This window comes from Lygodium microphyllum, chromosome 17, assembly GCF_053477565.2.
Source record: "Lygodium microphyllum isolate KBCC chromosome 17, Lygodium_microphyllum_v1.1.10, whole genome shotgun sequence".
Classification (NCBI taxonomy): domain Eukaryota; kingdom Viridiplantae; phylum Streptophyta; class Polypodiopsida; order Schizaeales; family Lygodiaceae; genus Lygodium; species Lygodium microphyllum.
Genome location: NC_141151.1, coordinates 18,170,675 through 18,197,469, shown reverse-complemented (window position 1 = coordinate 18,197,469; position 26,795 = coordinate 18,170,675). Strand labels below are relative to the sequence as shown.

Sequence of the window (26,795 nt, the reverse complement as noted above, 5' to 3'; positions counted from 1 at the left end):
AAGCATTGTACATAATCTGCAAGTTGGCTTGGGATCTCAGCATGGGTAGTTGAAGAAGATGCACAGTCACAAGTAGTTTAAGGGTTTGGAAGCTTGTAAACATCCAACAGCTGGGCATAGATCCTGATGCTCAATTCTTGTACCAGTGGTTGCATAAAGATTTCAATCCACTCAAGCTGGCAAGACAAGCCCAAACCACAATCAAACACAAGACCCTTGCAGAAATGATCATGCCAAAGTCCAGAAATTCTTATAACCAGAAGTAAGTCCTTGCTCATTGGCCTGCTGCAAGTGATGTTATTAAGTGGTGGGGAAAACAGTCAATCGGCTGTTCTTTAGAGATGCTTATTATGGGGCCTTTTTTCCATACTTTTATCACAAACAAACCCTGAATCACAACATCACATGAGCAACAGAATTTGAAGAATCGCCACTTCCATACATGAGTACAGGTGATGGATTGCCTAGTTCGCTTCAAAGATAACTTTGCAGAAGTAACTAAGTTCTTGCAGAAATGACAGAGCCAAAGTCTGGAAATTCATCCAAGCAGAAGTACTAAGTCCTTTTCTCAAAATGGTCTTCTGTAAGTGATGTGACCAAGTGGAGGAAAAATCAGTTGGTTCCTTGCCTCTTTAGAGATGCTCATTATGGGGCTTTTTTATATCATTTTTATCACAAAAAAACCCCAAATCAAAACAGTGCATAAACAGCACATAGGTAACAAAATTTGAAGAATCACAAGTGTTTTCCCCTGTATGAGGCGTATGATGGATTACCTAGTTGACTTCAAAGCCACCTTTACAGCAAAAAACCAATTTCTCTTTATAAAAATGACTCCTCTTTCTAAAAATAATGGAAAGTAGCCGCATTTTGTAAAGCACAGTCAGGCTTCATTTCAGTTGTTTAGGTTAGCACAGCTAGGGGAACAGACAAAGAACCAATACTTGATGCTATGCTTTCGACAAAATTCTTGCAAATCAACAGTTCAGCTGATGTATTTAGACTCCGATCAACAGAAAAATAGCTCATGTTGTCTTGTGAAGATAAACAGAAATAGAAATTGATTTTTCAACAGAAATAGTTTAGAAAGTCACACCTCCCCTGTTTGTATACGAACTCGCCGGATAGATGACTAGACACCCAAAAAGAACAAGAACAAGAACAAACAGAAACAAAAACCACAATCAAACAACTACAACAAGACTTGGACAGAAATCAAGCATGAAATAGAGACATTTGACACTCAAAATTCTATGTGTAGGTTATTCTTTTCTCATTATGTCATAAATAAAGCCAAAAAAAAAAGGAATGATTTCAAGACATGTTGATTATAGTACAAGTGTGAACTGAACATAGCTACCAAGAACAAGAAGGGGGACCATCATAAGAATGGGTAGGCCCCATGTGAAGATATGCTAGGTTTTGCGCTGAGAAAACACGCCATGTACAACCAAGACTGAAACACAAAGGCTCAAAAAAAGACAAGCAAAACTTGAACCCAAACGCAAAACGCAAAAACTCAAAACTCAAACACAAAGACAAGAAACTCTGAAGTGAATGAATGCTGTAGACTACAGAATGCCCAAGGGCAGAGCAATGCAATGCTAGAGAGTGACGTCCACCAAAGACAGATCCCAAGTGCAATAACCACCAGTCGGAGATGAGACGGTGCTTAATAATGAAAGGCAGCAGGCTGGCCACTAAATCATAGCAATCGGAGGCTGAAATCTAGTAAACGCAACAGTATACCACCAAATAGAGCTGAAATCTAATCACCTGAAGTAGAAAACTATCAAGCAACAAAATAGGAGAGGTGTTTGCTAATGTAGACGGCCTGCTAGACAGCAATAATGCAAGTACTGCAGCAGTCACCTAGTGGGACAGATGGCAACAGCCTGTTGCCTGGCACTAGATGCTGAAAATGTAGGCTAATCAAGTGCTATAATGACGCAATAGATGGAGACCTCCAAACAACAGGGCGATGGTTGAAAACAGGTCACCTAGGGCTGGATGGTGATGGGCTGCAGTCGATGATGGCTAGACAGCAGATGGTAGGTGGCTGATGGCTGAAATCGGCACGAGAGTGAGAAACCTGCACAAAAGGATAAGGCTGAATGGTGCGCAGCCCGTCTATTTATACATGTTTAAGAGTGCCCAAAAAATTTAGGATTTTGGGGGACCACTGAAACTCTCTCGAACCGTGCACGAAATTTATGTTTTCATTAATTAAGAGTGTTTTGGGCTGTTTAAAAATACTAATCAGCTATAAAGCATGTTTTAGCTCAACACCCCATTCTAGGAACATGGAGGAAAAGGGGTTTCAAAAAATAGTGCTCATTTTGACAAAAAAAACACTTAACAAATATATTAAAACACTCCAAAAGAATCATTTCAAGGACCATATTACACTAGTAGGGAAAAATTAAACAATGCACTATTTTCAAGTTGAGAGCAAAAGGGGGTGTGCGTGTGTGGTTGCAAGTGTGTTGAGCTAAAAATTGCATTATAAACTAATGAGCTCTTTAAAACAGCCCCAAAACATGTAAATTAACCAAAGTTTCAATCCTAGAGAGTGTCCATGTCCCATAAGCCAAACCCTAATTTGGAGGGATCCACTCATCTATAAATAGACAAGCTGCCCACCACTCAGTCCATCCTTCTTTTGCAAATTGTTGGTGCATGTCCTTTGCTGTCCACACGGATTCCCAACAAATATCTCAGTTTGAGGTTGCTATCCATCAGCTAGCAGCTTTTTCCTACCCTCCACGCCTGCGTTTACTGATCCACAACTATCAAGCAAAAGTTTCTAGCCATTGACCACTGCCTCAGAGTCACTAGATTGCTACATTGACTGTTGACAAGACATCTGCAGCCTACCTTTTCAATCCAGCAACTGTTGCCAGCACATCACCATTACTACTGCATTCTGCTGTTAACAGCAATCGCCTACATCCCACTGACAATTTCCAGCGTGATGCCTACTGTTCAAGCTGTCCCAAATCTGTTCGGCACTAATCCAAACTCTCCACATCTGCATTTGCTGCTGCCATATACTTTTAGAGACTATCTACAATGTTTCATGATCCGTACAAAGGATGACACTCTCTCCAAGTCACACTCTCTTCCCTAGTCCTAGAGAGACAAGAGTTCAAGGTTCTCTATTCACCTTGCATAGTGTGTTTACTACATAAGCATTGTATTTATTCATTATTCTTCATTCATCTTATGTGCTCCTTGTCTTTGAGTTACCCTAACCCTACTAAGCTATTTTATCAATCTATGCTTTGTCGTATGTCAAACCTATTCAGCACTAATCCAAACTCTCCACATCTGCATTTTGCTGCTGCGATATATTTTTAGAGGCTATCTGCTATGTTTCGTGATCTGTATAGATAATGACACTCTCTCCAAGTCACACTCTCTTCCCTAGTCCTAGAGACATGAGTTCAAGGTTTTCTATTCACCTTGCATAGTGTGTTTACTGCATAAGCATTGTATTTATTCATTATTCTTCATTCATCTTTTATACTCCTTGTCTCTGAGTTACCCTAACCCTACTAGGCTATTTTATCAATCTATGCTTGTGTTTGTTATCTGTAGAGACAAATATTTATTTACTCTATGTCTCTCTTGTTCAACTAAAAATACATTAGTTTTATTAAAACAGCCCCAAAACATGCTTGATTAATGAATTTTACCAAACTTTAATAAAAGAAGTGCAGTCCTAGAGAGTTTTTGTGACCCACATGCAAAACCTAATTTGGGAGGCCCCAAACTTTCTATTAATAGACAAGTTGTCATGAGGACATGTATTTTTGACACCTCACTTAACATATGGATTAATTTTTAACCACATGGTTAAGTAAATGTTGCACGTGTGAGGTGTAACTTAGATGAGAGTAAATCTACGAGCCCGGGACCTGAGGAAATCACGGGATGTCAAAGGCTAGAGTTGCTATAAGTTATGCCACACAAGTACTCGGCGGTATTTGGTGCTAGTTCTTGGCCTAGGTCATTCATTTGGCCATAAGTCTCAGTTGGTGACACTAGAGAAGTAGCGTTTAACAATACCTAACACCAATCTAATGGTCAAAGATGACACAAGCACACTCGGAAATGGAAGTTGCCAAGTCAATTTAATTATTGGCCAGTCACATTATTTTTCAGGGCACCGAAATAATTACTAGATTAATTTTCAATATTTAAAGACTGAAAATTAATATTTATTTATGAATAATGCTGGGAAAACCATTTGGGAAGGCTGCCACTTGTCAAAAATGCCCATGCAAAACTAAAAAATGTCTTTAGAGGTTGGAGAGAGGCATTTTAGTGTATTCAGCTTGCAAGAGAGAGGAGGAAGATGCTACTGGTCTGATTTGCAGCCATTGGAGGATCTTCAGGGGCAGCCAGGAGTAGGAGAAGACCAATCAACAGAAGATGATAGCATCTACAGACTGTTGAGACAGGGCAGCAGCAGTAAATGATTGATTTTCTTCAGTTCTTTGCATCTACAAGCTGTTGAGACACTGCAGCAACAATAAATCACAGATTTTCTTCAGTTCTTCATGAAGAAAGTCTGAATTTTCTCTCTCCTCAACATTCTCTCTCATCTCCCAACCTTTCTACTATCTTGCTCCAAAGATTACAGCATTGAGATCACCAGAGGCTGAGAAATTACAGATTTCTCTATTGTAAACCTTGATCTGCAGCAAAAATTAGGGCTTAGCAGCAACCTCGGGAAGCATGCCAAAAATTGGAAGCTCCAAGAAGCTGTTTTTAGTCAAATTCAAGAGAAGGAACCAACAAATCAATGAATTTAGGGCAATTTCCATCTCCATCAAAGCCAGCGAAGGCCAATTGATTGTTTGAATCAAGGGGCAAAACAAATTAAAGACTTGCTGGTCATTTTGGACAACAAGGGAAGTTGGAATACCGAAAGGAATTGGGAGAATCCCATTGTAGATCAACTTCTTCTTCAATTAAGTTAAAGAAATACCGAAAGGGGCACCATTTTGGGGCCAACAAGGTGTCCAATGTCCAAGATTATATGGTAAAGAGTGCATTTCAGTATTGTGAATTTGTTAATTGCTATAAATAGTGCTTAATCAAGTTATTTATCACCCTATCCGAGGAGGAAGGCTGGTTTCACAAGCTGCCCTCCATTCAACCCAAAGCAACTCTCTCACTATTGTACAACAAGGTTTCTAACACCTCCAATTCTGCCACATCATCACCACATATGCGTTTTGTTGATTATGCCCTAATTTGGCCTGTCTTCCAACTAATCTAGCGACACTTGAGTCGTGTTTGTTGCTGCCAAACACCTTCGCAGGCTCCTTGTTGCATTTCAGAATTCATCAAAAGTACAACACACTCTCCAGCTCATACTCTCTACCTTGGTCCTTGAGACACAAGAGTTCAAGGGTCAGTATTCATTCACTACATAGGGTGTTTACTACATTAAGCATCGTATTTTATTAAAATTTATTCGTTTCATTATTCACTATGTTCATTATCTCCGAGTTACCCTTACCCTAATTGTGTTCTATTATCAATTTGTGCTTTGTCATACGATTGTATTTGAGTTTCTATGTCAGGGCATTGCTTTACATACTTTCAGAGCTAGGTGCTCTTTGAAGAAACCTAGACCTTGATTTGAAACTGTAACGTGCCCACCTATCGACTGTCCAGGCATGTTTTTAGCGATCCATCGAGAGACAAGTCTAAGCGACGCCGCCCAACACTCCCATGGAATGTCACGGGGTTTGTTGCCTAGATTTTTCCGAGTCTGCCTTGCAACGGAACGTCCACGGCCAAACCCACTAGGATCAACCTAAAATCTAGGTTCCTAGGGCCAAGGTCTCCTAACAGCATTCTAGCGTCGGGTTTTGGACATCCTACTTTACGTAGAGATACCCAATCCGAAGCAGATCCATACCGCACTTGGTTCAAAGAGAATGGGAAATGAGAGGGATGCGTCGCTCAACCTCTCTGCCCGTAGGGCATAGTCCCACTCCGGTCCCCTAAAACGGCATGGATCGGGTTCTAACCTAACCTTATCTAAGAGTCTAACAACGGTAAAACCTTGTGAGAAGCCTCCCAGTTCTCTGGGACCACCCTGCCGTAGGACAGACCCGTCGGGGATTTCTCCCACCCGCTTCCCTTGATAGCTTTAGTTTTCTAATTAGGTCCTCCCACATTTATGTGCAACATTTAAAATCACCTTCATTAATTAAGCCTTTTAGGAAACAGGTTCATTCGCGTAATTTACAACACAAACACGAAAATTTTGACAAACAAGTTCCTTAACTTATCTTCAAGTTAATCTTTGTCTCCTGCCCATACAGGAGAATTATATATCCCTTCTATCTAACAAAAGTACCCGGTCCAAATCACATGGTACCAAAATTTCCATCCTTTATCTAGAAAGGATCTTCCAACGCCCTAGACATTGGACTCACAACAATCTACAATTCTGTTCTGATCTAGGCAAGGGGTGTCATGGGGACGTGAAATTTTGCGATACTTTAATCTTGCTAGTAACATTTGATTAAGTTACTAATCAAATGTGCAAGGTTGTTTAGCACATGTGATACACATGGCAGTTATTTCATGGGAACGGGCCAAGGACCCCAAGGATGCAGTGGGTGTTAAAGGCAAAAGTTGTGTTAAGTTATGCCAACTGGGTTTTGATAGTCAGTTGGTGCCACGTTGGACCCTAAGACAATTGTTTGGCCATTAAATATCAGTGGTGACACTACGGACTAGCATTAATTAATTAATTAATGCTAGTCTAAGGGTCAACAGAGGTTGGCAACCACTCCAAGTTGCAAATGGCCTGGCCAATTTCATTCCAAATGGGCATGTTTAATTTTGGGCAGGGTCAAAAGGGCTGAAATTAATTTTCAAAATTAATTAATTCTGAAAAATTAATTTAATGGCTGAAAATGCATTAGGAAGCCTGCCACTTGGTAAAGCTTTCCCGTGCAACTAGAAAGAAGGTTGTTGGAGGGAGCTGGAAGCTGTATGGCAGCCATTCGGAGCTTGGTGGAGGAAAAGGAGGTGATCAGATTTGGCTTTGAGAGGCGACGACGACTGATCGCGCATCGCGACAGGACAGGGGGCAGCAGGTTTTCTCTTCCACCTCAAGAGAGGCGGCGGTAGGAGAGGAGGGCTCGGCAGCCGAGTTGGTGTTTTACCCCCCTTTTGAAGCTGTTGGTGTCATCAGATTTGTCATCAGAGCTACAAAACAGAAGATACATTTCAGCTGATTTTCTCTCTTTCTACAGGATTCTCTCATCTCCTCCAGTCTATGCTTAAGTATTCTCAACGATTCTCAGCCATGGGTAGCAGAGTACAGCCAAATTTGGTGGACGGAAAAGAGTTTACTGCTGTAAACCCTAAATTACAGTAGTAATTAGGGTTTAGCAACCACCTTGGGACTCGTGCCATCAATCAAAGGCATTGTACACTGAAATCAGCACCGGAAATTCGTGGAATTGTGAGGATTTCAGATGCCAACCCATCTATTGTGAATTTGGGGCAGCATTTGACCAGTTGGGGTTCCATTAGAGCAAGTCCTGGGTGAAAATCAAGGGGCAATTTGCCCGAATGCTTTGCTGATTATTGGAACAACAAGGGGCTTTTGAATCAGCCAAGGAAATTGTGAAATCTCGGCTTGTAATTTATCCATCAGCAATTGAAATTAAAGAAATACCGAAAGGGGCGCCAGTCTTGGGGCCAACAAGGTGTCCACTGTCCAAGTTTATGAAGGTAAAGTGAGCATTTCAGTTTATGTTCATTTGCTAATTGCTGTAATTAAGTACTTAATCAGGTTAAACCACCCTATCCAAGAAGGAAGGCTGGTTTCAAGGGGTGTCCAAAGTTCCACTGACCCCAAGCGACCTAGGAGTGAGACACAACTTCCGTGGTTGGCCTTTTCACCACTCGACCTTCGGCCTGTGAATCGAGCAGTGCCCTCTCGGGGTAATCCGCGGTGCGACCTTGGAGATGATCCACCCGTGCAAAATATCATTTCTTAATTAATCCAATTAAGAATCAAGCATAATCAAGGCAATTATTCTAATATCATCTTCCAGTGAAACATTCCTTTATTTCCCATGGCTACTTATCATTACTAACCTTTGCCATGCTTTTACCATCAAACACAAACACTTGGAATATTTATCCAAATCACAATGCAACAATCAATGGATTGTAAAAAGCATTTAGGGTGTTGTTCAATCAACCAACAAAACTAATTGTATTTTTTTCCAAACAATACAAGAATAGACGCGATAATAATTCCATCACATATTCACTCTCTCCCTTGGGATCAAAGAGCGATTCTATGCAAAATTTACTTAATACTTGTATGCACAATTCCTAATGTTATTATTTTTACCATTATGCTATTCATAACCCCTGACCGATTACTCTATCAACGAATAAGCGATATGCAACTAAGTGCAATTAACTTCCCTTGATACATACACTTTGCAAAACTCCATCTTTCGAATATGTGAGAAGAGGCCTATCCCTTCCCATGACCTATTCTCGTACATCATAGTATGGAGCCTAATGTATCTCATGCGAGAATCAAAGCAAGCATCTATCAATTTAGAAATACATTACTTACGACCAAAACCGCGGTTGGATTAGTAGTGATGCCCTCGCCTAAGGCTCCGTTGCTTGTTGAGGGATTACCATTTGCACGTAACATTTTCCGCTTGGGACCATGATCTTCTCTTTTAAACACAACTTGCACAAGACTTCAGTAGCCACTTGCTCGAGAGGAGGAAAATTGGGAAAAATCGGCTTGCGGGTTAGGAGATGAACTCAGGGGGAAAAAAAAAGAGAATGCGTGTGGCTATCCTCTAAGAAGGGGGAAAGGGAGGAAGAACTCTCTCTCTCTCTCTCTCTCTCTCTCTCTCTCTCTCTCTCTCTCCTTGTGCTTCCTTATGTCTCCCCATGCCTCATATTTATAATGAATTAGAGAAGAGGGGATGTGGCTAAGAACAAGAGTTATTGGTGGAGGGACTCTTGAAAAAATCTGTGATCTGATGCTTCTTAACTCATAAATCTGATGGTTCCATTGGCTTTAAAAGGAAGGTAAAACCCCAAAACACTTAATAAAGCTTTCAGATCCCACCTTTCTCTCCCTGTTCGAAGTGTTGTCTACTACCTGTAGACTACAATTGCGACGCGCGCAATTTCACCAATCTCTCTCTTTATTTTTTTTCTTTTTATAAAATCTCCAAAACTAACTAAAACATCACTTGTCTTTTCTATTAAATGACATACAATTCTAGAAATCTCCATATCTTTTTAGGATAATATCTAAAATATCTAGAATATGCTAGTTTTGTCCAACATCTAATATTTTTGGATCATCCATACTATACATATTAACACTAGTGATTAATATGGCTCATAATTCTCGTTCACGTTGTAACTTCTGTGAAGGGTGGCTATGGTCTGCATGAAGAAGATATATTTGATTCTTTCTTATCAGATGTAGTGCACAAGTTTGATGATGCTGCAAGGTTGTCAAGATCTCCATTAGGGATGGGACTCCCTCTTGGAGAAAGAGATCCAGAGCATATTCTCTATTTTCTGCCCTTCTCTCCTACTTTGATGCAAGGTACACAAGTTTCTACTTTTGTTTCTTCTTCTATTTCTTTTGCTTCACTGCCTTTGCAACATGTTGGTAAAGATCAAGTTGAAGATAGAGTGCCATATACTGATCATGATAAATCTCCCATTGAAGATTCACTCATGTATGTTAATACAAGAAGGGATGACCATAAGAAAAAGATTGTTATCTCTTCTTCTTCCTTTGCTTCTTTCAATATGCTTTTCAAAGTCAAAATGAGTTTGGTGTTTCATCTTCATTGCATCCTACATTTTTATCTTCATTTCGATTTCCATCACTTCATCAAAATTAGTTTAATGCATCTTCATCATCATTTCCATAATAGTTTCAAAGCCCACCCACTTCTTCCACTACATCACCATTACCTTTTACACCATTCACATTTGTATATTAGGTACCACACAGCCTTGCACACACCATACTGGGGGGTCCCTCAAACATGGGTACATCCTTTAGGACCTCTACACCTTCAGTGCTCATGTACCTTCGGGGGAGGCTCGGCCTCCATCCTATGCAACTTTGGGTTACACCTAGCATGGGATCCCTACCCTTGCTTACCGAAGTGTCAATCAGCAGGTACCACAATTTGCCTCTATGGCTTTACCTAGTGGACCTATTGGTTAATCTATTGTGCCCCAGCCGACATTCAAACATGGCGGACACTCGGCCTATTTCTGCCTATCCACCTCCTATTCCTTCTTATTCCCTCCCTCCTACCCACCATATCCTTTTTACCCATCTTATCCAACACCTCATGGTTCATCTTCCTCATTGGCCAAGCACGCTTTTTCTAACAAAACTCATTTCAACAGGTGAAATTATACCACTTGGTCAAAATCTAATGAGGCATATTCTTGACTCTCAAAACCTATGGACCTTGTTCATCAAGGGTTGCAACCCAACCCGATCCCGCACTTGTTCCAGGCAAGGTTGTTCACTCCTCGAAGGCTAGAAATGCCTTCGTTCATAATCGAATTGATGCAAGGTCTTCATCATGAGTTTCACTCCCACTTACAATATTTTGATCTCCCATCCAAGCAATGGGCACACTTGACTGACTATTATGCAACTTGAGACAGGACTTGCTGTATCACACATGACCATGAACTTCAAAATTTCAAAATTACTGACCAAGATGACCTTAAGGTTAAGTTGGCTGAGTATGCAACTTCTCACTGAGTTCTCTACCACGGGGGCTCCTAGGTCATCTAATGATCAAGTCACGTTGCTTCTAAACAAGCTACCAAGGAAATACTTCCATTTTGCGCAGCATGTGATCTCATAGCCTGCCATGCTCACTTTCTATAAATTTGAGTGTCGACTATTACATTATACTCGGCTATTCGATCAATTTCATAGTCCTTCGTCTCTCGAGGGGGCCCTCACTGCATCTTCTCAAAAGGGGCAACAAGGGAAGGGCAAACAAAACCAAAATTAAGCTAGTGAGTCACAACGAACCTCCCAATCTTCTCTCAAATCCGAGCGGCAAAATATACCTAAGAAGAATAGGTATTATTAACATTGTCAAAAGGTTGACCGTTATGACAATGAGTATCAATCAAAGGCAAGAGGCACATAACCAAAACCAAAGACTCAAACCCCAACCCCCTAGTTGGGCAACCCCGAGCAAGGAAGGCGGGGTGGTGGCAACCTAGCTCAAGGACACTCAGACCCACACTGCTCGTTGGAAGAAACGGTTTTCTTTACAGTGACCATAGTCGACGTTCTTGACTTTCAAACCGGTTTAGTAATTGCTTGTGGTGAGCCATAGTCTAGTGGCCTTTACCACATGATCCAGTTTCTTTCTGAGTAGACAGCCAAGGACTCAAAGTTCTATCACTTCTAGGCCTTAGCAACCACACGGGAGCCTATGCACAATGAGCATCTTTGGCATTACCGCTTGGGGCATCCAAAATACAACTCTCTTTATGAATTGTCTCGTCTACAAATGGTTGAGGGCCTTCCACGCTTGAAACTATCTAGAGATGTATATAAAGCCTATCAACTAGGAAAACTATACCGTACTGCATTCCCTCACCAATCTATACATAGAGTTGAGACGCCCCTTAGATTGATCCATATTGATCTTTACGAGCCAACATCCACTACTGCCCTGAACGGCGAGTAATATTGCTTTTTGATAGTGGATGATTTCTCCAAATACATGTAGGTATACTTCTTAAAGCATAAATCTAACACGTTCACCTACTTCTCTGCTTGGGTATAGCTAGTACGTAACCAAGTTTGTCATCATATAGGTTATATAAGGAGATAGTGAGTTTATCTCCCGTGAGTTTACCAAGTTTCTATAGGAGCATGGCATATCTCACCAGCTCACCTCTACCAAGTTCCAACTCCTCTTCTCAGAATGGAGTCGCAAAGCGTAGGAATCAGACGATCGAGAACATGGCATGCTCTATGTCATTCCCAACAGAGCTCCCTAAGCGCCTTGGTTCGAGGCTGTCAACACTTTGGTGTACATCCTCAACTGGTGCTCCACTGTGGCGGTCTCTCAAAAGACCTCGTGTTAGGCACTCTTCGGCTCTCGACCTGTAGTTTCCCACTTTAGAGTCTTCAGGTGTCATGCTTTCATGCACACTCCTAATGATAAGATAGAAAGGCTCACTCCCCAAGCTAATCTTCTTATTTTTGTAGGATATTCCTCCAAGGGAAAAGCCTATTGTTTGTTCAATCTTGAAACAAACAAGGTGATCGTACAAATAGATATCACTTTTTATGAGAGGGGCATTGTGCAGTTTTTTGTACCACATTCCGAGCCAGATCCTCACGATATACCATCAGAAATAGTATCTTTTGAGCTAGTTCTACGTCCCGCTCTTATCCTTCCCACAAATAATTCAGTCCCCCATGCCCCCTCCAAGAGACCTATTACCTCACTGATACTAGAAGACTCACCGAGATTGGCTAATCTATCAAATGGATGTCAAAAGTGTCTTTTTGAACGATTATCTGGAGAAGGGAGTCTATGTGAAGCAACCACCCAAATTTTCTTATGTTTATCAGAAAGTCAAGGTCTTTCATTTGCAGAAAGCTCTTTATGGACTAAAGCAAGCACCACGGTCTTGGTTCCAAAGAATGGACCAAGTTCCTTCGGACTCACAGATACTATTCTATCCCTCATGACTCGAGCTTATATGTATGTACCACTTCAAAGGGAATTAACTATATCCTACTATACGTAGCTGATTTTCTTCTCACTAGCTCCAATTCTACTGTCATAGTGAAAATTAAGGCCGAGCTTAGTTTCACCTTTGAGATGATCAACCTCATTCGGATGCCTTATTTTTTGGAGATGGAGATTATTCGTTCCGAGGGTAGCATTTTTGTGTCATAGTAGAGGTACACTCTTCAATTGGTGAAATAGTATTGCACAGATCAAACACAGCCTATGGCCACACCTCTCGATCTCACTATCTACTTATCTAAGAATACTCTTGGTCGGCCCTTCAATGAGCATACCTATAAATATGTTGTAGGGAAGCTTCTTTGGTTGATTCACGCTAGTCCGTATTTAGTATACTCAGTTAGTTTGCTTAGTCAATATTTCACTATACCTAGGAAGTTACATTGGACTGCTTATTTACGTGTTTTGAGATATCTTCAATATACCTATTGTTATAGCTTGATTTTTGGTTATGGTTTATGCTTGCAAAGTTATACTGATTCCAATTGGAGAGGAGACTCGACACCCAGCATTCCCACAACAGATACCTCTTTTCCTTGGGTACGGCTCCCATCTCTTGGTCAAGTCACAAGCAGGAGACGGTGGTGGCTTCCACAGCCGAAGTTGAATATAGGGCTCTTTACGATGGCATCACCGAGACCATCTATCTAGGGAGCTTGTTGGCAAGGCTTCAGTTCCCTTAGGCTGCTCAGACTGTTATCTACTGCAACAACCAGTATGCGATTGCACTAGCCGATAACCCCATCATCACTCTGTGGACAAGGTGCGTTGGAACACACTTTCACTTCACCAAAGCAGATTAAGTTAGGCATTATTCGCCAAGAGTTTGTAACATCATGTGAAAACTTTGCAAATATGTTGACCAAGGCGATCAATCGACTAGTTCTTGAATACCTTCCACCCACGATCAGCTTGGGTACACCCTTCCCTACTGCTTCAAATTCACAGGGAGAGGGTAACTCCCTCCAGCTTTCCCTTCCACTTTAAAAGCGGGCAGATTTTCTTCTCTTGCTTACAATTTAATCCAAACATTATGTATTTATTTTGTACTTTGTATCATCAAGATGATCATGATTGTAAAAGGGCGCTTGGATAAGTGAACAATTCCCCTATAAGAACAACATTGTCCGAGTGGCACCGTTGCATAGTTGTATGAGCATGATGATCTACATTGCCTCTTGCATAACTCTAGTGCATCGGCATTTTGTTCCTGTAAACATGCATCTATGATCATTTATCCCTTTTCTGTCTTTGGAGTGGTCACTCTGGATCCACCATATTCATGGCATCTCTCATGGCAATCTCCATAAGCAACCTCACTTGCTTTGCTTGGCTTGCCTTACTTGCTTTCCACCTATCTTTTCTGCCTCTACCACATACTTTCCACATTTCACTATTTCTCGTCATTAACACCCAATAGTCATAGAGTTAGCTTGTATGTTTTGTGAAGCTCTCGAGATTGACCATCCCTTCTCCTTCTCCCTTTGGGCCACAAATACTCAATAGGCTAAAACTCATCAAAAACACTCACTCAATGCTAAATCTTGAAAAACAAAACAAAAGTTGTCCCCCGCCGAAAAACCCCAATCCATTGTGTTTCCATTTGCCTTTGTAAGCCTTCATATGCCACTAGGCAACCGACATGCACCCTTTGTCCAATGCTCTAGCCTCTCTAGGGTGAACATTTGGGCTACCCTATGCCTTGGGGTTCAAGAAAAGAAAAAGCTCTTGGGCTTGTTCGTTGTCCTTGTTGGTACCAATTTTGGACCTAAGAGGAGTCGTTGAGCTAAAAGTACATTAGCTTTATTAAAACAGCCCTAAAATATGCTTAATTAACAAATTTTACCAAACTTTATTTTAAAAATGCAGTTTCAAAGAGTTTGTGTCCCACATGAAAACCCTAATTTGGAAGACCCCAAACTTTCTATAAATAGACACACTATCCTCCATTGAGCCCAATCTTGTTTGTGCAAATTGCAACTGCTAGAGCTTTGCTGTCCACACCCTGTTCGCAGAGAAGATCTTAGCTGGAGCTGCCCACCATTGCTGTCCATCAACTGGCACCTACTATCCAGTCTTCTCTCACCATTTCTCTCTCTTTCTAGCCATTCCCTCACTGTTGTACAACACCTATACCAGTGCCACCTTCTGCCTCTAGCACCAAAAGGTTGTGTTTACTGTTGTTTACCCCTGTGCAGCCTGCGTTTGAAGCTAATGTCACCAGCCAGCTCAGCATTTTGCTATTTTTGACATTGCCAGTTCTGCCATGTCATCACCACATCTACGTTTTTGCTGATTCTTCCCTGATTTGGCCCGTCTATCAACTGATCCAGTCGCACTTGAACTGTGTTTGCTGCTGCCAACACAGACACCACATTCCATGAATCTAAGTGTCAACTATTGCATTACACTTGGCTGTTCGACCAATTTCATAGTGCTTCCTCCATAGAGGGGGCTCTTGTAATCTCTCTTAAAAAGGGGCAGCAAGGACAAGGCAAGAAAACTCAAAATCAAAACCAAACTCAAAATCAAACCCAAAATCAAGCTAGTAAGTCGCAAAGAAACTCCCAATCACTCTTAAAACCCAAGTGGAAAAATGTACCAAAGAAAACAGGTATTGCCAGCACTATCAAAAGGTTGCACATCAAAGGCTGTGAGCTCAATCCACATTTACGAGTTGCCTCCTAAAGAGGCAACTGCAAAGCCCCACTCTACCTGACTGAGCACATTCTCTCCTATTTGGATTTGTGGATAGTGGAGCTACAACTACGAATGTTCTATGTGGGAAGAACTCCTTGATCAAGATCCATAGTCTAGGTTGTGTCAAGTTTGATTTGAACAAGGGCTAGGATCTCACTCTGATGAACGATGTCTATAATGTACCCCAGCTTGGGGTGATTGGGTCAAGCAATTTTCTTTACAACGACCACAATCAAGATCATAGACTCTAAAACTAGTTTAGTAATTGCTCCCATTGAGGCACAGTCTAGTGGCCTCTACATAATCACTTAATTCCTTTTCCAACCAACTCTGGAGAACTCTGAGTTCCACCACTTCTAGGCTTCCTACCACATGAGAGCCTACAAACAATGAGCACCTTTGGCATTATTGCTTCTATGCTTTAGCCACCACATAGAAGCCTACGAACAATGAGCGCCTTTGGCATTATCAATTTGAAAACCTTGGGTATGACTCACTCCATGAGCTATCACTCCGTCGTATGGTCGATAGCCTTCCACACCTTACACTATCCGAGGGTGTCTATCCCACCTGACAGCTTAGGAAACAATACCGCACTCCATTCACCGAGCAAACCATACATAGAGTTGAGGAGCATCTAAGATTGATTTATGTTGATCTTTATCCACTGCCGCCCTTAACGATAAACTATACTTATTTGAAATAGTGGATGGCTTTTCTAGATACATGTGGGTATAGTAGTGAGTTTATCTCCTACGAGTTTATTGAGCTTCTACAAGAGCATGGCATTTGCCACTAGCTGAAATCAACCTTCCTTCTTGGAAAGGAAGGTCATTTCCTGATGAAGCACTTAATTACAACAATGTCACTAGCTGAAATCGGCCTTCCTTCTTGGAAAGGGAGGTAATTTCCCGATCAAGCACTTAATTACAACAATCAACAAATAAACATAAATAGAACTGCACAATTTACCTTAATAATCTCGGACATTAGACATATTGTTGGCCCCAAAACTAGTGCCCCTTTCGGTATTTCTTTAACTTCAATTACCAATGGATGTACTACAAGCCGAAATTCTAGAATCTCCTTGGCTGATCCAAAAGCCCCTTTGTTGATCCCACAATCAGCAAATAAATTGGGCAATTTGCCACTTGATTTTCACCTAGGACTTGCTCTAACTAGACCCCAACTGGCCAAATATTGCCCCAAATTTACTATGGATGGCTCAGCATCCGAAATCCCTGATAATACAACAAATTACAGGTGTTGATTTGACTGTACAATGCCTTATCCTATTGGCACGAGTCCGAGGTGGCTGCTAAACCCTAATTTCTACAAAAATTAAGGGTTTACAACAAAGATCCCTCTAGTGTCCACCAAATTTGTTTGGGATATGCTCAAAATGGCTAAGAAATGCTGAGATCTCCTAAGAATGGATCGGAGAAGGTGAGAGAAAGCCAAGATAAGAGATTAATATAATTTTCTTCGCAAGAAAATCCTAAAACCTGCATGTTGCTTGCTCGAGCCTACATTTCTTGTAGTCACCTATAGCTAAGCACCTCCAAAATGCTATCACTCAATCAACAATGCTGTTGCCAACCCCTAAAAGGTGTCTCCATGTTGTCCCCTGTCTACTGAAACCCCAAGATGATTGTCTTCTGCAACAAATTGCTATTCTCTGATCGAAAATGGACTAGCAGCTCCCTCTCTCTCTCCCATGCTATAAACTAACTTAATGGCTAAGATCCTGCCCTCAAAAATGTTTTCTCAATTTGCATGGGCATTTTTGCCAAATGGCAACTTTCTAAACCCATTTTTCAATATTATCCAACCATGTAATTAATTTTTAGTACTAAATAGTCCTAAAAATTAATTTCAACCCTTCTACAATGTGTCCATCCATAATTAAATTGGCTACACCATCTACAATGTGGAGTAGTCTCGAACCTCTATTGACCCTTAGACTAGCATTAATTAATTACTTAATGCTAATCCCTAGTGTCATCATTGACACTTATTGGCCAAACAACTATCCTAGGGTCAAAATTGACACCAACTAACCACCAAAACCCAATTGACATAACTTATCACAACTTTTGCCTTCGATACCCACTGCATCCTTGGGGTCCTTGGCTTGTTACACGAAATAACTACCATGTGCATCACATCTGCTAAACAACCTTGCACATTTAATTAATATCTTAATCAAATGTTATCAACAAGATTGAAGCAACTCAAAATTTCACATCTCCTTGAAAGGCCTCCCCCTTGAAATCCCTACAAACGTCCTCAATTGCACTGCATTGTGCCAAAGAAAAAGCATATTGCACTAGAATTTTCATAAGGCATCACAATCACAACATTGGCCACTGTTGTCTAACCATGCCACATGCCCCAAACATTGCTGAAAATTTTCAACTAGCATAAACATTATATGAATCTGAAAAACAATCCAGAATTGTTGCTAGAAACCCATTGGATGCATCCGTAACTCATGTTTCTCAACTATTCGAACTTCACAATCATAGTAACGCATATTCTCCGCATAAACCATAGTTGAAACTATCAATGGCATTTACTAACATGCTGTTGTCAATGTAACCAACTGTAAACCATTGAAAACAAAGCATAAACTGATCATTTGCTGATCTGAGAACTAATCACAAACTGCTGTAAATGTGACCCCAAAATAATCACAAACTCATTGCAAAAACTGATCAGCACTTGATGCAAAAAATGACGTAAAACTGATCCCAAGAGTGACCATAAATAGTTCTTAAACTGATCAAAATTGAGCTGAAATTGAACAGAATTTTATCTCAAAAAATTGAGGCAAAAGCTCATGCCAGAGACTGATCATGAACTGATCCCAAATTGATGCAAAGTATAGTCTCAAAGCCACAGTAACAACCATACTCATTTGCATAGATCTCACACTAACTAATACACTGAGTAATGATTCCATGACTATGCAAACTCAACTAATGGCAACTATTGCTCCCACTGTGTCTTGTGGTCTGAAACATAGCACCTCAAAAGATCCAACATTGTGGAAAGAAGCATGATGAGAATTTTAGCATGGTACCCATAATCTCAGACAACCCCTTCCAAAATAAACTGGTCATCTGAGGGTCTCAATCACTCATGATTGACTATGGCATACCATGATACTCAAAGATATACAACAAAAACAATCGTGTCATATGATCAACCTTTATTTTCTTCCTCACCGGAATGAAATGGACTGGCTTGCTAAATATGTAAATGATAGTCCATATCCCATCATTCCCTTTATGTGCCCTAGGAAGCTCAAAAGTAAAATTCATTGCAAATCTCTACCAAGGTCTATCTGGAATAAGCAAGGACTTCAACAAGCACGACATCTTTTACCTATCATGCTTTACTTTCTAACATACAATGCATGTCCTGACAAACTAGTCTACATCATGTCTCAAAACTGGCCAATAAAATAAATGCTCCATTGCCTTGACTGTAGCATCAATATCTCTATGTCCTGCATACGGAGGAGCATGACTTTCAATGATAACTCTAGGTCCCAATTGCTTTGTGACACACAGTCGTCCATGCATCATCAAAAACCCATCTCTAAGCACAAAGTGCTCTGCCCCTAGCCATTACAAAGCTAATCATAAACATTAGCAAAGTCCGAATCAATAGCATATTGCTCTTTCATGGCATCCAACTCAGTGTGATAAACCATGCTAACAACTGAAATTTATGGCTTAAGTAAAAGTACATTAGCCTCAACATTCTTTTTACCATCAATATGTACAATCTAAAAATGAAACATAGAGAGAAATTTTGCCCATCTCATATGTTTCTTTCACAACTTTGTCTGTGTCAAAAAGTATCTCAAAGTCTGATGATCTATCTGCACTGTAAAATCAGTTCCCAACAAATAATGTTTCTATGTAGACAATGCGTAAATTACAACCAAGAGCTCTTTCTCATAGACTTGCAAATTCTTCTCTGTACCATGGAGAATTTAACTCTCGTAAGATACAACACGGCCATCCTGTATAAGTGCAATCCCAATGTTGTTACCACATGCGTCACACTAAACAACGAATGACTTCCTTAGATCGGGCAACACAAGCACAGGATCTGAAGTTATCTTTTCCTTGAACTTTTTAAATGAAAATATTTTAATGTTCATCTAAATGGCACATTCTTCTTCTGTAAAGCATTCAATGGAGATGCAATCTCAGCAAATCCACATACATACTTCGTATAGTAAGAACATAAACCCAAGAAGCTACGGATCTCATATACATTTCTCAAAGGTGGCCATAATCATATTGCCTCAACCTTTTCAGGGTCCATGCAAATACCATCAGCTCATCCAATATGCCCCAAAAAGTGGATTTCTTGCAAAAAGAATTCACTTTTATTGTAATTGATAATCAGCCTATGCTTACACAATTCATTGAACACAATATCCAAGTGTCTTCTATGCTCTGCCTCATTCTTTGAATACACAATCATGTCATCAAAGAAAGTGTCCACAAATTCTCTATGTGGCTTGAAAATGTGATCCATTATCCGATTAAAAGTGGCAGGAGCATTCGTAAGCCCAAAAGGCATGACAAAAAACTCATATAACCCAAAAGATATGAATGATATCTTAGCGACATCCTCCAGTCTAATGCATCTTTGATCATACCCACTTTTCAAATCCATACGGCTAAATACAGTTGTCCCTTGCAATCTATCCATAACATCATTGACCCAAGGGATTAGAAGACGATTCTTTATCGTGATCTTATTCAAAGCACAATAATCAATACGCATATACCATGAACATCCTTTTTCTGCACCAAAAGCACTGGAGAATACAAAGGAGATGAGATGGTCTGAATCAGTCATTTTTCAAACAGCTCATATACCTGATTCAATCTCCTACTGGACTGCAATGACTTTGTAGGGTGGCTTATTAGGTGGGCTACTTCTAGGGATAAGAGTTATGTCATGATCTTCAAGTCGTCCAGGTGGTAGCTATCCTAGAAGTTACCAAGAAGCAATCATCATATATTTTCAGAAATGACATGTGATCCTCCTCTAACTTAGACATTCCCAACATTCTCACTATCATCTTTATCCTTAGTAAAAAAACCAAGTACATTGAGAGATGATTTTTCATTACTTTAAAAATGGCAACTGCAAATACAACAAGGACAAATTCACCTTTCAACTTTACATCAAGTGTGAGTACCTTTCCCTTATACTAAATAGTGATCTCTTTAGCACGTGAATCAATCATTGTATGCATACAGTGACACCACAACATACCAAGCAACACATCACAATCAAGTGAAATAAAGAAAAATTCTTCACAGTCCACATATCCCTGCATACGCAACCGAAGCTTTCCAATGAGCAATGTGATTCCAACTTTCCCCATGGATCCCATGTCATCCTCTCTGATTCCTAGACAGGCTGCCATGTCTATAGAGATGAAGTTGACTTGTGCACACTTATGAAAGAAAAGCAATGTATGTTGATTCTTAATTTTGCCCCATGCTCGTAGTATCATTGAGCTAATCACTAACAACATCAAGCACCAATCCCATTGATATTTTAGGCTTCTTTCCCTTAGAATCTCCCTAATTTCTAATTTTTCAGCTTGCTGCCTATTGAAACAGTCCCGTGCAATGTGACCATCATGTTCACATATGAAACACTAATTTGCAGCCATCAATTCTCTACTTTGTACCAATGTTTTCAAGCCCTTTCTTTGCTATTTCGGCCTCTTTTCAAACTGAGTTTTAGATCTACCCCTTTTCTTAGCCTTAAACAACTTTTTATTTGGCTTCTCCCTACTCTTTAGAAAGCCCAAATCCTTCCCACATAGCAAAGCATCTACTATAGTAGCAATCTCTATGAGCTGAGACATGCTACAAACTATGGATTTAATACAAAAATCCCTGATTCCTTTAGACAGCCCACAAACATATTTTTCCACTTGTTTATGAAGGGTTACGGGAGGTGATAAGAAGTAACCGGCAGCAATGCATCCCAAAACATCTTATTATATTGCTCCAAATTCTTGCATTCCTTAGCATCCAGCTTATTCCAAGCTGTCATAATGTCCACCTCAAAGGTACTTGTCAATCGATTCAATGCAAACATGTGCTTGAATTGTATCCACATTGGCAGTCCTCTACCTTGCATCAAAAGAGTGGACCAATACTGCAATGCATTCCCCTTCAAGAAAGTGGTTACCTTTTGAATCTTTGAGAACTTGGTGAAGTTTTCCTTGAATAGGCTGCATCAAACTACTAAATGACAGCCAAAGCTTTCAGCCTATCTTGTGCACCACTAAAGAACTCAAACTTCACTGCTTTTCAACCCTCATCATAGTCTTTTGCTACTCCTTTGGGTGCCAAGTTATCATCTTTGGGTGTCAAGTTATCTTCCATGATGGCCTTGCATTTGCATTCCTTGCCCCATAAGTACCAACTGTTTTGCTTCATTAGCATCTTTAGGAGCTTCAAGTGAAGGCTTTGGTATTACCTTCGGTGCACCTTGCTGTCTTGAAGGTGTAGAAGATGACTTCTTCTGCTTGCCCTTGCCATCCTTTGAAGCATTCAAAAATTGGGTGAATTGAGAATCCTTTGACAATTTAGCAAAGAGATTTTCTGCTATCCTCATCCAATTCTTAAACTAGTCATCAAATTCATCCTCGCAATCTTGCCCAACAGCAACATTTTCAACTTGCTATCCATGGTCTGAGCCTTATCCAAGGTTGGACATTGCATTTCCTTCTTTCCCATGTGAGTGTCCATATTGAGAGTTATCATCACTACTTGATTCCATCTCACTGTATGAAGATATAATACTGTAATTTCTCAGCTAAAAGCAAAAATCAGCACTAGCACAAAGCTTTGACTTGCAGTCAAGTGTCACGCCCACCAAATCAAAGGATTGAGTGGTATCCCGGTAATGGAACTATGAAACCAACCTTCCTTCTTGGAAAGGAAGGTAATTTCCTGATCAAGCACTTAATTACAACAATCAACAAATAAATATAAAATGAAATGCACAATTTATCTTAATGTTCTTGGATAGTAGACACCTTGTTGGCCCCAAAATTGGTGCTCTTTTCAGTATTTCTTTAACTTCAATTGCCAATGGATGTATTACAAGTCGAGATTCCATGATCACCTTGGTTGATCCAAAAGCCCCTTACTGATCCAACAATCAGTAAATAAATTGGGCGATTTGCCTCTTGATTTTCAACCAAGACTTGCTCTAACCGAACCCCAACTGACCAAACACTATCCCAAATTTACAATGGATAGTTAGGCATCTGAAATCCCAAACAATACAACAAATTGCAAGAGCTGATTTCAACGTACGTTGCCTTATCCTGTTGACACAAGTCCCAAGGTAGCTAGTAAATGTAAGCATATAAACTGCAAACTCAATATCTGGCCTTGTGTTGCATAAATAAATGGCGCAGCCAACTGTAGGAGCATATATATGGATATCAAACATATCACTATCATCATGCAAAGACAGCTTAAGTCCAATCTCTATCAATGTGCTTACTAGCTTACAATCTTGGAAGCCAAATCTCTCAAGCAATGTAACTAAATCCCATGTTTGATTCTTCATGATAGAATCATATTCAACTTGCATTGTTACCATCCAATACACGCTCTGTTGTGCATCCTCAAAAGAATCAAGCTACTCATCATCATGTGTGTTTACTGCCATAACAAACTCCATAACATTAGCATAATCATACAAACGTATTTATCTTTGAGTAAGACCAGCAAGAGAAGCATTCAAATGACTATCTTACGTAGTTTGCAAATACCATCTAGGTATGTATCTAGCTTCCTAATTATGTACATGCTCTTGTTAAACCTATTGTTCAACATCTTGCTAAATATTTTGATCAACCATAGGTTGAATTTTTGCATTATTTAATGAAGCAGCTTGCTGAACATTTTGTTCACTTAATGGAGCTTCACCTATATCATCAAAAGAAATGGGCAACAGCCCTTTAAACACATCTTTCGCAGCCTAATACATCTCATTTTTAGTAGGGCACCTATTCAAAACATGACAAGCACACATAACTGCTTCTCCAAAAAACATGTGGCAATTTCTTAGCTTTCACCATACATCTGGCCATCTCCATGAGTGACCGATTCTTCTTTTCTACAATCCCACACTAGTATCATGGCAAGGTTGCAACAAAAAAAGAACCAAGGAAGATGTGCAAGGCAAACCCACAACTAATTGACACTAGTAGTCATCATCAATATCCGAACTGAATCATTCTCACCACAACTTACAACATTTGAGCATTGGTCACATGTAGTCAACTACTATACGGCTCACAATCATACCCAAAATATCAGCCCCAAACATGGATTTCAAGAGTTCAAAATCATAAAGAGGAATGATTTGATTGTTAAGCTAACAAAATATGGGTATTTACTTACCAAATTTGTCACAACTAGCCCACCAAAGTCAACTAAAAATCAAGTCACTTTGTTTATGAACAAGCTGATACCCAAATATTTCGATTAAACAACCAGTCATTTCACTTTCAATTACTTGCCTTCTATGAGTTAGAATCTCAACTATTGCGTTTTGCACAATTGTTTGATTAAGTTCATTAAAAAAACCCATTTGCCATATTCAGAGGAGACCTTGACTTCCACTACAACTACAGGGAAACAAGGGGGTGGGTGGAAAGCCAACACTAAGACTAAGTCGTATAATAAGGAGCAAAGTAACTCCCCTCCAGGATTAAAAGCACCTTAGTAAAATGTTCCCAAGAAAAATCAGTACTATCAACATTGCCAAAAGGCCGGTCATTTTGACAACAAGTGTCATTCAAAGACCAAAGGCAGCCCTCCCACAACTTGATCCTCTTCCCCACCTAGAGACTCAAGCACATCAAGAGAAGGCACCTCTACCCCTCCATGGCTAAGATAAGGTCATCCTCCATACCAACACAATATCCACATTGATCAGTGGACAACCGCTCGACACATGGCTTCTGGATCACCTCCTCAACCCATCCCTGTATATCCGAGTGATTGATCTACCAACCCTACCTTGAACTTGGATCCTTAGGCACTCCTTGTCCCTCTTGAGAATAGACTAGATGTGACTTTCACTTCTTTTTGAGTTGCCATCTACATCTAATACATAGCCAAAAGCAATTGAGCCCACTTTCCCAAGAGACCCTTTGGTCTAGTAGATTCTGCTCAGTCACTTCAAATCGTTAACACTAATCGAATTCCTACCATTCCTCCCACCTCCACATCATCTGATTCCCATAGGGTATACTCTAGCTCATATTTCTTCTTCCACTACAACTTTCTCCTCTTACTATCTTACATCTTTAGTGTGCCTACCTATTAGTAGCAAGTATACCTAAAAATACACACAAATCTATAATAGCACCTAAGATCGCTTTCATTGAAGTTGAGACATGTTAACCGCGACACAATCTACCATTTTGATCGGAGTAGAGACTTGGATAGTTCGCACTTCCTATCTCAATTGCCCCTCTTTTGTTGGGCTTGACATTCTTGAACCAAAACCTTTTCCATTTTCATAGTCTAGGTCACATAAAATATATTAATTTTTCATTCCTTGAAACTTACCGATCCATACAAGCCTGTTGACTCATACAGTGTGTCATTACCACCATAAATAAGGCCCTGCAGAAACATCAAGACAGAGGACCTTAATACTGTCTAAAACGCATGAGCACTATCAATGCTTACTGCAGAACTGTACCTGTGTAAAGGCATTTGGATCGTGGTCATAAGTGTTCACGATCTCATAACTGTAGATTCCATATGTCTCCTGTTCAGACACATTCTAAAAGTTTAAATAAGCCATTTGACGGGCGTTCAATGTACTTCATAAACCAAATAAAGACATCCTGTGGGTTGGAGCAAAAGAACGCTCACGTTATGTTGATGAGAGTGGTGTTTAGGTGACTGCTTGAGAGGGGAAAAACTGAATCCGATCAGTGAAGTGAAAACGATGACGAGCAGGAAAATGGAGAAGAATGGGCATAAGATTTTTAGTAGCTGCCATCTGGAATACAGTACAGTGGAACTCCGAGTGGAACCTGCCATGTCGAGAGGAGGAGGAGGAGCGACGGCCTTTGAATCCATGGCTAATTGGACCTCGCTTAGGTGCTGCCTTCGCGAGTGTGACTTGCGAGGAGGCATGGCATTCTGGAAGTGATGGAACACGACCTGCAGCTGGTGCTGCTCCTGCTCCTGCTCTTGCTGCGCCTTCCTTTGTTGTTGTTACTCAGCATGGTGTTCTTCACGCGCTTGGGAAACAGGCACCCAAATAATAAATTGCGTTCTTTGAGTCCCTGCCTCATACGGCCAAAAGCCTCAATAACCCTCAAGGCTCGCACAATATCACCGCTCTCCGTACTACACTTTTCAGAGCAAGTGCATTCTCTTGGACGGTCCGCTGCTGAAAACTGAAGTCTTCTTTTGTTATGGTCACGAGTCACGACTCGCATGTATTCTTCTATTTTATCTACTAACCTCCACGAGTGCAGGTGTTCCTTAGAAGCGTTAGGATCTTTGCAAGTGCAGGTTTAACTCCCATCCCCTCTCTCTCTCTCTCTCTCTCTCTCTCTCTCTAGAGCATAATGCATGTTTGAGAGAGCAGCCAAAACATTGAAAGTTCATGTTAGATTATCCACCTTGATGACCCATGCTAGTCATCTTATAAAGGGATAATGTTCCCCTCACACTCCCACTTTTCTCTGTCTCTAAATACTTTTTCATTAACTATGCCCTTAGAACATTCATAGATGAGCTACTAAGATGAGGTACCAAGTAATTCAGCATGGGGAGAGATAGAGAAGTGTAAATCCCTATCTTGCATGCATTGGTGTTGAATGCACAATTAAAATATATTGCTCTTTAATTTGTTTTTAAAAGGTATGTATCTTACTTCTTACTACTATATTATTTTAGTTGTAGGTTCGAAAAGCCCCGAACTTACCCATTTTTTGAAACCTCCCTTTGTCAATTAAAATCCCCTCCTTTCCCCTCTCGCTCACGTGTAATCTCTCATTTTCTCTTCTCCCTCCCTTTTTTAATTAAAAGCCCTTGCCACTGCCACCGCCACCTCCCCCTCGTTCTCTCTCTCATTGTAGGGCCAAGGCTCTCTCTCTCTCTCTCTCTCTCTCTCTCTCTCTCTCTCTCT

At 40.4% G+C, this 26,795-nt stretch overlaps 1 protein-coding gene across 3 annotated transcripts in view; it reads right to left on the bottom strand.

The window, feature by feature from the left end:
• QC (glutaminyl cyclase) overlaps positions 1-26,201 on the bottom strand; it is a 113,291-nt gene extending 87,090 nt beyond the window's left edge. Inside the window, exons 1-4 of one of the 3 annotated variants that reach the window (XM_087697101.1) lie at positions 25,526-26,201; positions 25,350-25,418; positions 25,214-25,270; positions 1,097-1,132 (exon numbers count right to left, since the gene is read on the bottom strand). In XM_087697101.1, coding sequence (XP_087553227.1) covers positions 1,097-1,132; positions 25,214-25,270; positions 25,350-25,418; positions 25,526-25,792 — 429 coding nt within the window. In that variant the 5' untranslated portion in view covers positions 25,793-26,201. The remainder of the gene's footprint in view (positions 1-1,096; positions 1,133-25,213; positions 25,271-25,349; positions 25,419-25,525) is intronic. The other 2 variants (XM_087697099.1, XM_087697100.1) reach the window with 2 other exon arrangements.
• Positions 26,202-26,795: the final 594 nt, after the last annotated feature.